Source organism: Cydia strobilella, chromosome 8 (assembly GCF_947568885.1).
Source record: "Cydia strobilella chromosome 8, ilCydStro3.1, whole genome shotgun sequence".
Classification (NCBI taxonomy): Eukaryota; Metazoa; Arthropoda; class Insecta; order Lepidoptera; family Tortricidae; genus Cydia; species Cydia strobilella.
The window spans coordinates 17,261,260-17,277,458 of NC_086048.1; the positions used below are offsets into that span (position 1 = coordinate 17,261,260).

Below are 16,199 nucleotides of genomic sequence, written 5' to 3' on the forward strand. Positions count from 1 at the left end.
GAGTTCATGTTATTTAGAAATATTGTGACATTGTTAAATATCATGTAGAGTTCAATAAGAAATAAATTAATCTGTCTATCTATTTTACGATGTGTATATCTATATAGGTAACTTTAAGCAATTTTTACTAAAAGACCAACCCCGAAATCGCGATTAAAATTGACTCGCATAGAAAATATTAACATCTGACCTGTCACAATGTATGAAAAAGTCATTTTTTTTTCATGATTTCGAGGATGGTACCAACCATAGTCGAAGTTGCGTACCAAGTACCAACAACCCCCCCCCCCCCCCCCTAATATGACCTATATATTCATCTCGCAAAATATTGCAGGTAATTAAAAAAAAAACATTCTGTTTTTTAAATAACACTAAGACATTTTGTAAACTCACGGCCATGCCATAAACTATCAAAAACAATCTGGAATTGCGTCTTAGTTTACCAGGTAATTTCAGTAAGATGTGATTTTCTGTAGTTATATCGGTCCGCCCCAGACCCCTCGGTAATTGGGTTTTGTGTACACACCTGTACTAATCGAAGAGGAGTCAAATTTACAAAGCAAACACCGTGTTTCTATATCATAACGATTTTATTAACAATATAAATACGTAATTACAAACTTATTATTCTACAATTGAGCTGCGCTACTCTACCACGAGCAGTCAACGTGCTTACTTTAGTATAGTTTGAATCTTCTCAAATGATTTTTACGGCAAAGACCCTAATCTGTCAAACAAAAGCCATTGTTTCTTTTAAGTGAGCGCGTGGCCATTGTGTTTGAGCGCATGGCCATTGAGAATCAACCAAAATCATTTAAAAAGATTCAAACTATAAATTATAGTTTGGTTAATCTTACTCTGTACGAGGGTCACTAAACTTCACCTAGCTAGTCTTCCTAGCTAGTCACCTAGCTACCTAGAGAGTAGCTTCGGGAAACTTCTGAATGACGTCATATACGACGTTAGGGAAACCATCGACTGCACTCTCATGGCAGTTGAGCAGGTGCTGGCTTCAGGCGTGTTTAGAGATCCTTCAGATTATGATACACGGTGCAAAGGTACTGAGGCGGTCGAGCAGCCACCGCCGCCACCACCACCACCAGTCGTGGTAGCCACCGACCCACCTCCACCGCCTGCCCCAGAAACACGACACATCGAAATCCCTCTTACGAAGATGGAACATAGACAAGTCGACTCCTCAATATTAAACGTAGACCAAGTTCTATGCGATGTCTTAAAAAAAGATGACACTCACGCTCAACTAGAAACTATTAAATTGACTCTCATAAACGAAACCGAACGATTAACTGAAATAAGTGAACTGCTAAAGAAACAACTTGAAGAACTCTCGGCTGAAGTGAAAGCAAAGTTTAAAGCGATTGAACTGCAGACGTCAGAACCGTCTGTTGAGAGCATTTGGAACGACATTAAATTGTTGCACGAAATAGAACATAAACATAAGAATACAGAAGATGCTAAGAAAATCAGCCGTGTTCTGGACCAAATCTTAAGTATTCTCGATGCGAATGAGGAAGATCGCTCAGCCGCAAACGATAACAAAATACACGAAATTATGCGCAAACTTAGCAAGCAAACTAGAGGTGGGGACAGTGACATATGGACAGACCTTAAGAATTATCCTAAAGATTTTCGCGAATATGCCAAAAGAGTATTTGATGAAAATAGATCGACTTTCCCACCTGATGACACAACTAAGAAACCCGAATCTGACAAAGTTACAGAGAGTGATGCTGGAAAAATAAACGAAAAGGATGTCCAAACTAAAAAAACAGATGAAACTGTCAAAAAGAAAGACCAAACTAAAAACACCGATGAAACTGACAAAAAGGATGACCACACTGGAAAACCAAAAGACGTTACCACAGTAAAACCTAAACGTAAAACACGTAAACCAAAAACTACGACAACTACTATTGATAGACCATTAACCGTTGAAGAGTTAGCAGCACAGTACGGTTCACTATTTGATGTGATGCCAGATATCGATAGTATAGAGAACAAGAAAGCGTTTGAAAGTGCGAAGAGTATCATACAAGAGGACGCTCTGAATAATGCAGTCATGAACAGTTTAGCCAAAATGGAGTCGAGCAAAGATGCGCGTGATCTTTTCGATACCCTGACTTGATAGAGGATTTTAGGAATAATTTAGACATTATGTATTTATTGTTATCAAATTGAACTGTTAATGTGATACCGCCTTTAATAATTAAGACAATTTTAAATTAAGTATAGTATATGTTTGTCATTTAAATATTTATTTATTTTATGTTACGAATTATAATTACGAAATAACAAATTTGCATTGACATACACGACTTTTTGTATACAATTATTTGATATAATGTTATATCGCAATGAAAGTTCGTGATATAACGAACTCGAGACAATTTTAATAAAAATGGAACCCTTCGGGCGTTTTTATTTTACTGTGTTTGACTTTTACTTTAACTTTTTTGTTATGATTAATTAATATTTGATTATTTTTTACTTAATACTTAATTATTTAAACGCGTTATTATTATCTTTTACAATCTGACGGTGACGATCTCTTTGTGAGTTCATGTTATTTAGAAATATTGTGACATTGTTAAATATCATGTAAAGTTCAATAAGAAATAAATTAATCTGTCTATCTATTTTACGATGTGTATATCTATATAGGTAACTTTAAGCAATTTTTACTAAGGGACCAACCCCGAAATCGCGAATAAAATTGACTCGCATAGAAAAACATTCTGTTTTTTAAATAATACTAAGACATTTTGTAAACTCACGGCCATGCCATGAACTATCAAAAACAATCTGGAATTGCGTCTTAGTTTACCAGGTAATTTCAGTAAGATGTGATTTTCTGTAGTTATATCGGTCCGCCCCAGACCCCTCGGTAATTGGGTTTTGTGTACACACCTGTACTAATCGAAGAGGAGTCAAATTTACAAAGCAAACACTGTGTTTCTATATCATAACGATTTTATTAACAATATAAATACGTAATTACAAACTTATTATTCTACAATTGAGCTGCGCTACTCTACCACGAGCAGTCAACGTGCTTACTTTAGTATAGTTTGAATCTTCTCAAATGATTTTTACGGCAAAGACCCTAATCTGTCAAACAAAAGCCATTGTTTCTTTTAAGTGAGCGCGTGGCCATTGTGTTTGAGCGCATGGCCATTGAGAATCAACCAAAATCATTTAAAAAGATTCAAACTATAAATTATAGTTTGGTTAATCTTACTCTGTACGAGGGTCACTAAACTTCACCTTTACCTCATGTCTTCAGCTGTTTAATCCCTTAGTTGACCGAATATCACTTGACCTAATGAGTTTTTCATTAAAGGATTTGCCACACTGGATGCGTTCTGCGGGCTGCGGTCAGGTCAAACTTCAACTTCAAAGGTTGCTGTCAATGTTGTTCATACATAATGCATAATGCGGATTTGACCTGACCGCTGACCGCAGAACGCATCCAGTGTGGCAAATGCTTAACCGTCTCAGTTGACCTGCTGCTTTTGTTAGTTTTGTAATCAGTAGGTATGTGATCTGAAAATATGCATTGGGCAAAATGAGACGTACAATTCTCATTCGATCAAAATTGCGTGGGTCTAAAGAGGGTGCACCGTATTCAACATATTGCTTGTAGTAATAGATAAAGATATTCACACTCATATTTAATTATAAATCGACTCCACTTAAGTGCTTCCATCTCCAGTGTTCATTTAATCATTATTTATCGTTTTATACTTAACACGAAAAGCGTTATATAATTAGCAATTTTACGTGTTTTTTATTTTTAAATTTTGTACAAACATATATTAAAATTGTCATTTTAATTTCCGTTCGTATTAAAAACTTATCTTCAATTCCTCTCCCATAAATTTGGCACCATACTTGTTAAAATATATCCAAATTTGATTTTTCCAATAGATATATTCTGGCACAGTTTACTATTTCAAGAATTGTAAGGCGTGGCTTACTTTACCTATGTTATTGTAAATAAGCTTGAAATATAAATGCATCATGTCATATAAATAATATTACCAGTACGAAGCTAATAAATTAGAACAGCAAATAATAATAAAAAATCTTTAATGGGATTATAGGTGAACCTTAAAGATGTAGTTTTTGGCAGAAAGCTACATAAGGAAATAGGGAGGGGTAGTTTTTTGTAAAGATTTGGTGGACACAGTAATATTTTTTTCTGTTGTTAATAATACGTATCTTTGTACTAAAAACTGCATGATTGATTGAAGACGACTACATTTTCTGTAAAAATAAAGCAATATGAGTAATGATTTCCATTAAATTGGGATGAACGCTTGTAGAGGCTGTAGCTTTATGGAAGAAAGTATTTCTAAGTTTACATTCAGCCATTGTTGGTTTATGAATTGAGCAATCGCTTAACGTAAATTGTTAAGTATTGTACTTATTATCATAAGGATAATTGTTTACATGCTAAATGGGCATTGGTGCTTCTCAAGGACTAAGTAGGTTCGCTCCTTGAGGATATGTATGTATGTACAATATTACTTTGTTGAAATAAATACATCGTTATTACTTGTTGTTTGTAATGCATTTCATTGTATAATCATAACATTTCAATGTAAATACTTGAATGATATATATAAATAAAATTCAAATATAATCTCATACCTTTCTTTAGTACATGGCGGCATATTGATCAAATTCTACATCTTTCTTATAAATAATAAAATCGATATCTTTACGTTTATGTACATGTTCTATTCTACGACAAATGTTAGAAATTGCTTAGAAGTTTGAAGAATAAAGCTATTCGATAGTAGAATTAATCATTCATCAAGATAGAAGTAGGTATATACTTATGATAATTGCTTAGTTTTCCTAGTCTATTTTGATTCGATGTCTACTTATTTGCTAACAATTAGGAAGGTATGGTACAAAACAAACGCGCTCTTAATTCAATCTTACCAGAATAAGCGAGGTGCGAATAGGAGTACATACGTATACGTTGCGATGAAGCGTGTCTAAGTGTATTAAATTAATGTACTGGCTAGTCGGGTGCTATCGCTACACGATTTTATTGAACACAGACAATATTTATTTGGTGGTGTTTCGTTTTTATTACTTAAGTTTATTTAATAATAAAGAAATAAATATTATAGGACATTCATACACAGATTGACTAAGTCCCACGGTAAGCCCAAGGCTTGTGTTACTTTAGTTATCAATAAAATTACTACAAATAAAATCATCGTTACCTCATTGAACTAAACATTCATTAGTACGAAAATTAACTCATTATCACATATCCGAAAATCTCCCTAACTGGTACACGTAAAGGTGTGTAAGAAATTCTTCCAAGGGTTTGGAAAAGCGGTTCTCCGTACCCTTTCATATTCGTCGTAAAAGTTAACCCATCCATTTAGTTGTTATTCGATAAACTCGCCCTAAAGTTAGACATTTATTTTTATGTATCCAGATAATACGGTCAAAACGGTATCTGAAGATTAATAAGGGCGATAACAAAGCCCTCGATACAGGGAGCACGCACGAACCTTTTAACCGTTTTATTTGTTTTATCGTTTGTTTGACACCACTCCTTTTACTACGATTGATATTGTATGAAGGTCGAATATTTTGGTACATTTTATATGTATAGTAAGCAAGTCCTATCTTTGTGCGACGTAATATTGTTATAACTTTTCCGGGCGTTGTGAAATAGCCGCCATCTTGGAAAATGTAGGTACATAAAGACTGTACACCATGAAACCCGGCCATGCATGATCTGGTATATCTTTTTACTGAATACACATTTTCAAACAGTTCTTTTATTTTAATAATTTGTAATTATTCTAATTTATAATAAAAATACAATCATATTACAATGTATGGGCTTTTGTGAGTTTTCGCCTGTGTCGTGTTCTGCTCGCATGTTTAAATAATATCGTACGGATACTTTCTCGTAGGTACCTAATATGTTAGATTTTCCATTACTTTTTCCAAAATGGCGTCTTTTCCTTATGAAATCACCGAGGACCCGAAATTCACATTTCGGGACTTGATAATAGAATCTCAAACAGGTACATTCACATAATACACAATCCAAAATATTTCGATATTAATACAAATTGATTGTACTATTTATTGAAATCCTACGTTAAACCGTAAAAATAACGCAGTCGTAACACAAAATATTCACTACACATTATTGTCATGCATGTATAGAACTTTAGAGAAATCACGTTAACCCTTAAATGCATGTTTTTTTTCTTTTTGCCCGAAATTAATATAATATGTGTTGCGTAATTGTTTGCTGATTATGGAAAAAAGGTAAAAAAATTATAACTTCGATTTTCACTGCGAAATCTGTGTTAGAAGTTGCATAGGCTAAATCATATATATGTAAATCTAAATATATAATTTTCAGTAAAAGATATATGAAAAATGTTACTACCATCAGAAAGGTACACTTTTTGTGATATACCTGTGATAAAGTTTTAAAATATAAAATAATTACAAACCCCGAAAAAAAAACGTTCAAAATCACATACCTACAATCATCACCAAATTCTGGATTTTTCCAAGTTTTCCGACATTTCGTCTTAAAACAAATGTAATTTTTATAAATTAAAATACTGCGTAAATTTAAGTAAAAAATCGGAAACCGTATTAGTTTTACTATTGTAATAATATAAGGAACAAATAGATTTTATCTAATTATGTATAAAATTAGATGTTTTTGTTGTGTAGGGTGCATCCTACACTATGCATTTAAGGGGTAATCGCAAAACAAGACCAAGACGGTCAAGACAGAGGTCCGTAACCATAGATTCAGTTATAACAAAAGCAAATCAGGATAATAGACATATAGTGCAGAGCTTAAGACATACGAGAGGTCCTTAATTAATCTAATACATACACATGTATACGAGTCGTGGAATAGAACACGTGGCGGGAGGGACGGGTGTGCGTTAGGTCTTGAGCGACGGTCGCCAATCTCGCTGTGATTAATTTGAAGCCTCCGAGCTTAGTTATGAGCCACTGAACCAATCAATTTAGCAAAAATGTTATTAGAGAGTATCCCATTTAAAATTAACTGACGATCGATCTTGTAACTTTGCTGGGTTTACTATAGACAGTTTAAGCACTTTTTGCATATTTTGTTATCGAGTAAGTAGTACATAATATATTCCGCATGATGATGCGGCCTGTGCCTATGTCTTACAAAAATTCAAACGGAAAACAACAGAATGGCGCTTCTTTTATCGGCATAGCTAAGTTACTTAGTTTTTACACAGCGTTATAATGTTTCGAGTTCCTTAACAATCCCAAAAAAATTAGCATCATATCTGTATACAGCCCTGAATGGTATAACAGAAATGCTTAAAAGGATTATTGAGGCCCTTACCTAAAGGCCTCCGAGCATTTTCAAGGTCACGATGATAGCGTCGACTCGGTAAAAACAAATGAACACATCGCTGCCAGCGTCATCTAATGAATTTGCTCGCGATTTTTCCAAAGGCATTAGTAATTTCCAGTAACCACACAGCGAGTTACTCACGTACCTAAAATAAACGCTCGAAGAGTTTTTTCTCGTAGAACCGACTGCACGATCGAGCGCGCGATCAATAAAGGCATGTCAAGCGTTTATTCGATTCAATAATACATGAGTAATTCGTTTAAAATAATTTCAATATGTGCGAGTCTCGCGTAATGTCTATAGTTAGAATCACAGCGAGATCAGCCACCGTCATTATTAAATAAGATTTACGCCGGCGGCGGACACCGCACCAGTGTGGAGGTGGCGATCTGGTTGAAGGCCTTGTCGATGGGCACTCGGTCGTCGTACAGCGTGGGTGCTTGCAGGATGATGCCGGCCGTGCCCACCAGCACGGCGAGCGTGAAGATCCACAGGAACAGTCTGTCTAGCACCATGGCTACGTACTTCCAGTCTTCTTTTACCTGTACAAATAAGTTCTAGTCAACATACCATTCTTGAAAGAAGCTATCGCCTGTAGGTATATTCTGTAGAGATAATAGCCATCAGTGGTATCGCACTTAAACTATCGTGAGACATATTTCAAAATATTTATCAGTACGGTTTTTACTCACTATTATTTTTAGTAAATAATAGTGAGTAAAAACCGTACTGATAAATATTTTCATCAGTGGTATATTGATGGACGTACTTAAGACTTACTTTTGCTTAATCTTTACCTTTTCCAAATTGAGCTTTGCAACTTTAGTGTTTTTTGTGTATTCCAATCTAAACCTAATGAAGGACCGCAGGCAGAAGAAAATTACATCGTCGAGCAGGATGAACGGCCAAAGCTGGGTTGGGCTCGAGCCTGAAATATGTACCGTATTGGAGTCTTCGAACACACTTGTGTGCTCGTCAAGAAACGCGGACGGTAGACTTCTGATAGGCAGGAGGCGTGACAGGGGCAATTCGAGCACGAGCAACAAATGTAGGTACCTTAGTGGAGTCTTCTAGCATCCTCGTGTGCTCAGCTATAAACCGCACGCAGAAGCACGTGCGGTGGACTTCAGGCGGACACGAGGAGTGGCTAAACCCGGGAGGCGGGTCCGGCACGGGGCTGAGCTCTTCCTCAATCCCGCCGTTGAGCGCGCCGCCCTCTGTTGAGCCGTGGACCACGCAGCTGCCGCCGAAGCGATTGCTGTCGCTCATACTGTGTAAGAAAAATGGTCGGTGTTAACTGTTGCATTTTGGTACTTAAAACACTGCAATACCTGATGCAAAATACAAATATTTGTAAGTTACAATTGTTTGTAAGTAAGAGATCTTTTATAATGCTGATTTTCAATTGCTTTGCAAGATTTGTGCTATCTGACAAAGTTCCCATGTATTTGCGTCTATTTAGTAACAATGCTAACCTTTCAATTATTCTGAAAATGCTTCTGAAGCTGAATTTTTGTGTGATGATGTGACAATTTTCATAGTTTGGCTTAAATAAATAATATTTTAACTATGTCCAACCAAACTGCAGCTTCCTATCATTATCAGAAAAATCTAAAGTAAGCGGTAGTATGGAAATAATTGAGGTACCCATACCTAACCTATATGCAGTAAATCAATCAGAGGAAAGTACCTTACTTATTTCTGGTTTCTTTCTAAGAAACAAACTAAACCTACCTACTTGCGATCAATAACCATGGCCGGCAGGAGCTTAGCTCAGAGGATGCATTAACACCAGTTAAGCACACTTACATCACAAAGGCTGTGACTTCAGGCAAACTATGCGTTCCTAGAATTAATAACTACTACGGGGATAGAACCCTTAGGAAAAGAATACCATATTTGCTTAATAGTTTGCCCGAAGCCATAAGATGTGAAAATAAGAAGTCTAAATTTAAATCTATGTTAAAAATACACTACCTCAATATTTTGTAGTAATTGCACTACTATGAAATTAAGTTAAGTACAAATGTAACTAGAGACTGATGACCCCACAGTCAAACTCATTATTGAGTTTTGCGGGGCTATGATTATTGTATGAATACTCTGTATTTTATTAAATAAATAAATAATAATAAATAATAAAAAAACGGAACGAAGACGAGAGTAGTTTGGTATAAAAATAAACGTTATGTTTGTGTAACTCTATCTGCCAACAAAACACTACATGCGGGAGCCCGCGGCGTAAGTTGTCGTGACCTCTTTCTGTGTAGCCGGCTTAGATTACCATCCACAGACTACGATATAACCGTATAGTTGTATCCTACATTCTATTTTTTATTATATTTATTTGGAGCATCAAAAGCAATCCTAAATTTAATAAACAAACCAACCTGGAAACACAACAGTGGAAAATCAAATATACCCGAAAAATACTGAAAACAAGGATGTTATCTAATAGGCATATTTTTTATAGGCAGATAGAACACTCATAAATCTCATAATATCTATATTGATACAGGTTGTTTTTTTGTCATCTGCAATAATTTACGGGGTGAATATATAGTTCATACTGAGCAACTTTTACCTCTACTATTTGGTGGTTAGTAGAGGCTCTACTATGGGACCAACCCCGAAACTGTAAAAAAAAGCTGTTTCATACATTTTGGCTCCGATGTTGATATTTTGTATGGGAGAGTATTTTTTTTCTCGATTTCGGAGTTAGTCCCATAGTAAATGTTGCTCAGTATGACCTTAGGTATATTCACCCCGTAAATTATGTATAGGTATTTGTAAGTCCCATGACTATAGGTCATAGTCGTGGATGCTAGAGTCGGACCCAGATAACTCTGTATGGCATTTGTAATGACAAAGTAAGGTCATGTGTAAAAATACACTTCCTCACTTTGTTCTATTCAAATCGGTGCAGTCTGCTTAGAGGGACTCTAATAAAATTGGCATTCGCACTAGTTGTAAATATTTGAACGCCAATGTGTATGTAGTTGTCTGTGTGATGTGAAAACTATGTTCATCTAGTAAGTGATTCGTGGTGACCAGTCTATTCGCATCCCTGCAGTTCCCGTTGAATAGTAGGAAGCGGTCGGACTTAGGAGTGGGTCAACATACTATACAAAGGTTCTCGGTCACTTGAGATAACTGCGCAGTGTGCACATCACAATTAATGCACTTTGTTGTACTTCTCGTCAACTTCGTATATTAAACTTTTCCCACGTTAGCACTTATGTATCTCTATCCTGTTTTTTTTCTCTCTTTTGTTCTTCTCGTTCACGGTTAAAACCAATTCTCCCTGTCTAGTAAGGTAAGTAAAGTATATTTATAAGTGAAGTAAGTAATTATTAGAGTTGTAATTTCGCACGTCATGTACTTTATGCAGTTTCTATCTGTGGAAACTTGTAATTGGCTTACTGTTTCTATGTTATTACCCAACTTGTTACTCTAGCTGTAAGTTTTCCTGACAAATAAAATAAAAAAAATAAAAATAAAGTCGCTTATATAAGTAGAGCAATTGGAACTATCTAACTTATCGCAGACCGCTTCGTTGCCATAACATAATAGATTACCGAATTTACATTTCGTATACGTAGTTTCATTTGGGAGAATTATATTCTCGTATCTGTTAGCTTACCTACTTTACGCCAAAAACATAATTCATAATTTACGTTTTTGGTTGAAGAAAAGTCACTTTTGACACTGATAGATCAGTATCAGATCAGTATCTTATTGGAAACAGATAACGATCAACGAATAGCTCGAAAAACTAAAACTCGAATTGGCCGGTCATACTTAAAACAATTCGAAATTAAGGGAAAAATATTTGGGAAGTCATCATCATTATTCGGTAAAATTTTCGCCGATATATGGGTAAGTAAACCAAAAATTCTATAAGTATTCTACATGATTTATATACGAATGCACTAACATTTAAAAGAATTCAGGTTATAAATTAAATGTGAAATCTCGAGAGCTATTAAAAAAAATAGGTACCTACTTGAAAGTGACTTAGTTAATCGAGCAGAAAGCCATTTTTATAATTAGTTGGTATTTGCTTCAATTGCAAGCTAGGTGTTTTTTTGTAGATCAAATTTTAATTAAAAAAGAATTAACTTAGTTGCTAGATTAATCCATTAGCATACCCAGTACACGTTCGAGGTAGATACAGTTAGCATTTAAGTTAGCAGTAAGCAAAGTATATGTCACTATCTATTACTTTTACAATGAAGTAGATGTTTACAGCTCACGTTCTAAAGTGTAATTAAAATATTTTTTGTAAAGTTATTAGATAATACTTTTCACGCATATTAGTCTCTACGCTACTATTTATTGATGCTGACTAGACCTGCAGTGAGAGCATAACGAAGCAGCTGTAGTATTATGTGTAGCTGTGTGTGCTAAATTAGGACGTTTAATTTGATTTCCTGTTCCCTACATATCCCTCCCTGACAGCATCAACCTTCTCCCAAATATGGAAGTACCTATGTAAAATCAGAACAGGTTGTCAAATAGCACACTGCCCTCACATATTACAGGTAGGCAACTAGGCACAACATTTGAAAGGGCGAGGCAGGCATTCATATTGGTAAGCGGCCACTGAAAGCCCACGTGGCTTTTGCCCGACCTCATATTTGGCGAGTCGAGACTCTTTGTGCTGAATTCAGTGCAGTTTCAGCACTTTTTGTAGACCTAAATACATTTTTGCTCAAACGCTTGAGACCGTGACAAATTATTAGGGTATACCAATAATTTTATTATAATAATATTGTCGTGGAGGTTATATATCTCGGAAAGAGATATTTTTGGGATAAGTTTCTCGGAATGTATATATATAATTATATAATATTTTTAGCCTATTTGTGTGTCCCACTGCTGGGCAAAAGGCCTCATCTCTCGCTTTCCAATCCTCCCTGTGCTGAGCAAGATCCCGCCAATCCCGCTGAAACGCATCCAAGTCGTCATCTCTTTCTTGATCTGCCTCTGCCCCGACTACTCTGGGGATGCCAGCTAGTGTTTATTTTGACCCATCTGTGATTATTCATCCGGCAGACATGTCCAGCTCAGTCCCACTTGAGCCTGGCGGTCTTCACCCCAACATCGACGACTCGGGTTTTGGAGCGAAGCTCTGTGTTCCTCACCCTGTCAGATCTTCGGAGACCGGAATGTATATACGAAATGATATTTCCATTTGGTATTTACCGCTAATGTAATGTTTTAAAGTAAAATGAGCTAACTTTGTGTAGTTATAGGTAGATTACTTACTTTGTTTGTATAAATTTTGTTATAGTATTGATTTTAGTTTGCATTGTATTGACATGTATATTGTAACATAACCTAAACTAAATATTTTAATTTACTTCATTTAAATTATGTTATTGGTACACAATAAATAATCCTAAATTTACCGCTAACATTTCGGTAAAGAAAAATATCGCGAAAAAAATCTTTACATACATGCCCGAATCATTTCAAAGACCTACGTGGAGTCCGCGACTCGCTTCGGGCCAGCGTGAAGACTAAACCCAATTAAACTTTAGCTTGAGGAGGCCTGGGCCCAGTTTGGGACGTATATGAGCTAATGATGATTAATTTGGTTCTCTCTATCCGTTCCATCAAGTCTGGGGATCGATGTAATCATTAAATAAACTACATTCGTGTTTATTTACCTTTCTATCACGCTTCTTATAGCAATTATACAAGTGCCTTATTATAGTTACGACTATAAAATAATAGCTGTAAATTAACTGTGAGTAACATAATGGATTTCGCTTATTATTTCATATCCTCACAGTTAAAATCGGGATCGGGTGAGATGTTGTTTGGATTTAAGATTCCGCCCATATTTAACCGTTGATTTGTTGTTAGAGGATACAACAGTTGTGATAAACGATGGAAGTGTATATTGTAGACATCTCTTGCGGTAATGGTGCGTAGCAATATCTTGATTTTTCGCAACTACGCTATTAGCTACGCGAACGCTCTGAGAAGTTGGGGCTGTTGACTGTATGGCGACAATTCACACAGCTGCTAGTCCGGAGGCACCAGTCTTCTTTAGCTTGCCTATACGATACACTTACCCTGAGTTCAGGTACGTTGTGTGTGTTAAATCCTCTTTACTTGGCGTCCGCGTGAGAGGGCGCGGGTGCGGCGCGGGCGGAGGCCAGGCGCCCGGTGCGCAGCAGTCATCTTCCGCTGCGGCGAGACGGTACGGGTACAAAGGTCGTGCAGCGCCGCCGCACCGCACGACCACGCCGCATGCTGTGTACCGCGACCTGAAATATGATATTTTATTAAAGTTTTTGTTTTATGTACAGCATATTAGACAGTTTTTAACATGCGAAATCATTAATAGTACATTGTGCAACATGGGGCGTAAGTTAAATATTGCAAACGAGAGTATAGTTAAATCGCGACGGCTTGCCGGAGCGATTTATAGACTCGATTTTGCAATATTATTACGCCCCGAGTTACACACAATGTTTTTCATCACACTTGCGATAATTATTCTTGATCTTGAAATTTAATAGGTACCTCTGACGTTTCCATGCACGCTATTTATGTAAAGTGTGTATTTATGTAGTGTTAAATATCATGGATTTTGACATATTTGGTTGATTCACTCTTGCCCGTGTTTATCATCATTTATCACCCCACCCGCCATTGCAACCGAAACGGGCCAACTACGCGTTCTCTACGTTGGTTCTCTGCCAACGCCTCCATAATTGCACATAACAAAACCGAATGGCACGCTCGTGCTGCGTGGAAGCTGTAATAGCTGAAAACTTTGATCGTTCAAAAAGTAGTGTTACAATCGCTGTTGGCACATTTAAAGTGAATAATGTGTAATTATGCTTGGCCCAATTTTGTAGTTAGATGGTTAAATAAGACTCCCGGCGTCTTCAGGAAGCAAGTCAAGCACATACTCAAACGAGGAAGCAAGTTCCGTACCCAAAGGGTAAAAACGGGACCCTATTACTAAGACTCCGCTGTCCGTCTGTCCGTCCGTCTGTTTGTCTGTCACCAGGCTGTATCTCATGAACCGTGATAGCTAGACAGTTGAAATTTTCACAGACGATGTATTTCTGTTGCCGCGGTAACAACAAAACAAATACTAAAAACAGAATAATATAAATATTTAAATGGGGCTCCCATACAACAAACGTGATTTTTTTGCTGTTTTTTTCCGTAATGGTACGGAACTCTTCGTGCGCAAGTCCGACTCGCACTTGGCCGGTTTATTATTATTCATGTTATTCGCTCTTTGCTGCTGAAGATATGAAGGAATAACATTCAAAGACAGTATGACAGTAAGACATTCAACGTATACATAGGTGATTTAAGGTCGCAAAAATATCCGATAAAATTATAGATAATATGCGCCATGGATGAAACAACGTCGCATGATTGGGAAAGCGAGGACAAAATGTATGCGTTGCTGTTGATTGCTCAAAAAAGCTTCATAGTTAACTGTCAAGTTACCCAAAAGATGAAATATCATCTAATATTGTCAAACTGCAAACAGCTAATAACATATCATCATCAATCAATCAATCAAAATCATAGGTATTAGGTATCACGTAAGTTTTGGCTTGATCTCAAAGTTTTAACGCGGTTTTGACTAAGTACTTAATCGTAAATTGTCAATGTTATCCACGGCTAATTATCTATGCCTTTAATGTTTTTTATAGTTTAATTGAAACGCTTTAATGTTATTGGAAAATCGACCAGCAAAAATAATAGCGAAGTATACCTATACATAGGTAACTACCTATTTATGTGCTTTATTAAAAGTAAGATTCACTCATATATTCCTTCTTGAATATTCACCGGTTTTGCAAAACTAATACGAATCTGTTTATGACAAACGCACAATACTTTCACCTTATTTATATTTCATTCTTATTTTATCCGTATTATGCGGTTCGCGTGAGCCGTCTTGTAAAACATGTCATATTTCTCGCTCCCTTACGTTTCTTTTCACGACATAAATCATAAATAAATATAGCTCACTACCTATAGGTATATTTACTGCTTTCTAACAATTTCTTTGAAGATACATCTTTGTCCAACATATTCATTATTTAGATTTTGCCGGGATCCTGCATCACATAATATTTAATGCAGGTAATTATTAATTATATGATAAAAAGTAACAATTGCAGGTTATTATAGTAAACAGTGTAAACACTCGTATGATGGACGTGGCACCAATAATGGGATGATACCATAAACCCTGTAAATTAAATATTTATCATCATCATCAGTTTTTAAACATAATCAACATTTTACCAATAAACACAGTGACAATAAACAGCGACATTATTAAACCTGCTATTTTCAATCAGAATAAGTACGCGACCTGGTAAGCGTAATCAAATAATTTTGAAAACGTCTTTGGCTATTTTGGGAATATAAAAAAAACCGAAGTACAATGAATATATGTAAAAAAATATGAAAACAAGATAGAATGAAATGGCGCGGAACTTTGGTTTTCTCCAGTCGATACAACACAATAGACATCGGTCGATAAAACTGTACACCATTTCTGTTTGTTATTTTTATTGGCTACTTGTCAAGTCGTAATAGGACGGGAAATGAGCTTTTGTATTCGCTTCAGCGGAGAAATATCCATTATAGAAGCTTCTTGCAGTCTTGGGTTGATTTCAATTTATTATCTTCGGTTTAAGAACTTCTCATCCTATGCAGAATTCGTCTTGAAGGGTATAACAATGAATGCTTAGTCAAGTATTTTCATTTATTCTTCCCC

General features: G+C 36.0%; 3 protein-coding genes across 3 annotated transcripts in view; 2 read left to right on the forward strand and 1 right to left on the reverse strand.

Moving 5' to 3' along the window:
- The window catches only part of LOC134743785 (large ribosomal subunit protein bL32m), a 131,624-nt gene that overhangs the window by 61,353 nt on the left and 54,072 nt on the right, over window positions 1-16,199 (forward strand). The window lies entirely within an intron of this gene.
- LOC134743406 (uncharacterized) lies at window positions 989-2,146 on the forward strand. The gene has a single exon (XM_063676796.1). It carries the CDS (start codon window positions 989-991, stop codon window positions 2,144-2,146), a length of 1,158 nt encoding a protein of 385 aa, XP_063532866.1.
- The window catches only part of LOC134743743 (acetylcholine receptor subunit alpha-like), a 102,009-nt gene continuing 93,377 nt past the window's right edge, over window positions 7,568-16,199 (reverse strand). The window contains exons 8-10 of the mRNA XM_063677378.1: window positions 13,510-13,704; window positions 8,480-8,693; window positions 7,568-7,965 (exon numbers count right to left, since the gene is read on the reverse strand). Of these exons, the coding sequence (XP_063533448.1) occupies window positions 7,771-7,965; window positions 8,480-8,693; window positions 13,510-13,704 (604 nt within the window). The 3' untranslated portion in view covers window positions 7,568-7,770. The remainder of the gene's footprint in view (window positions 7,966-8,479; window positions 8,694-13,509; window positions 13,705-16,199) is intronic.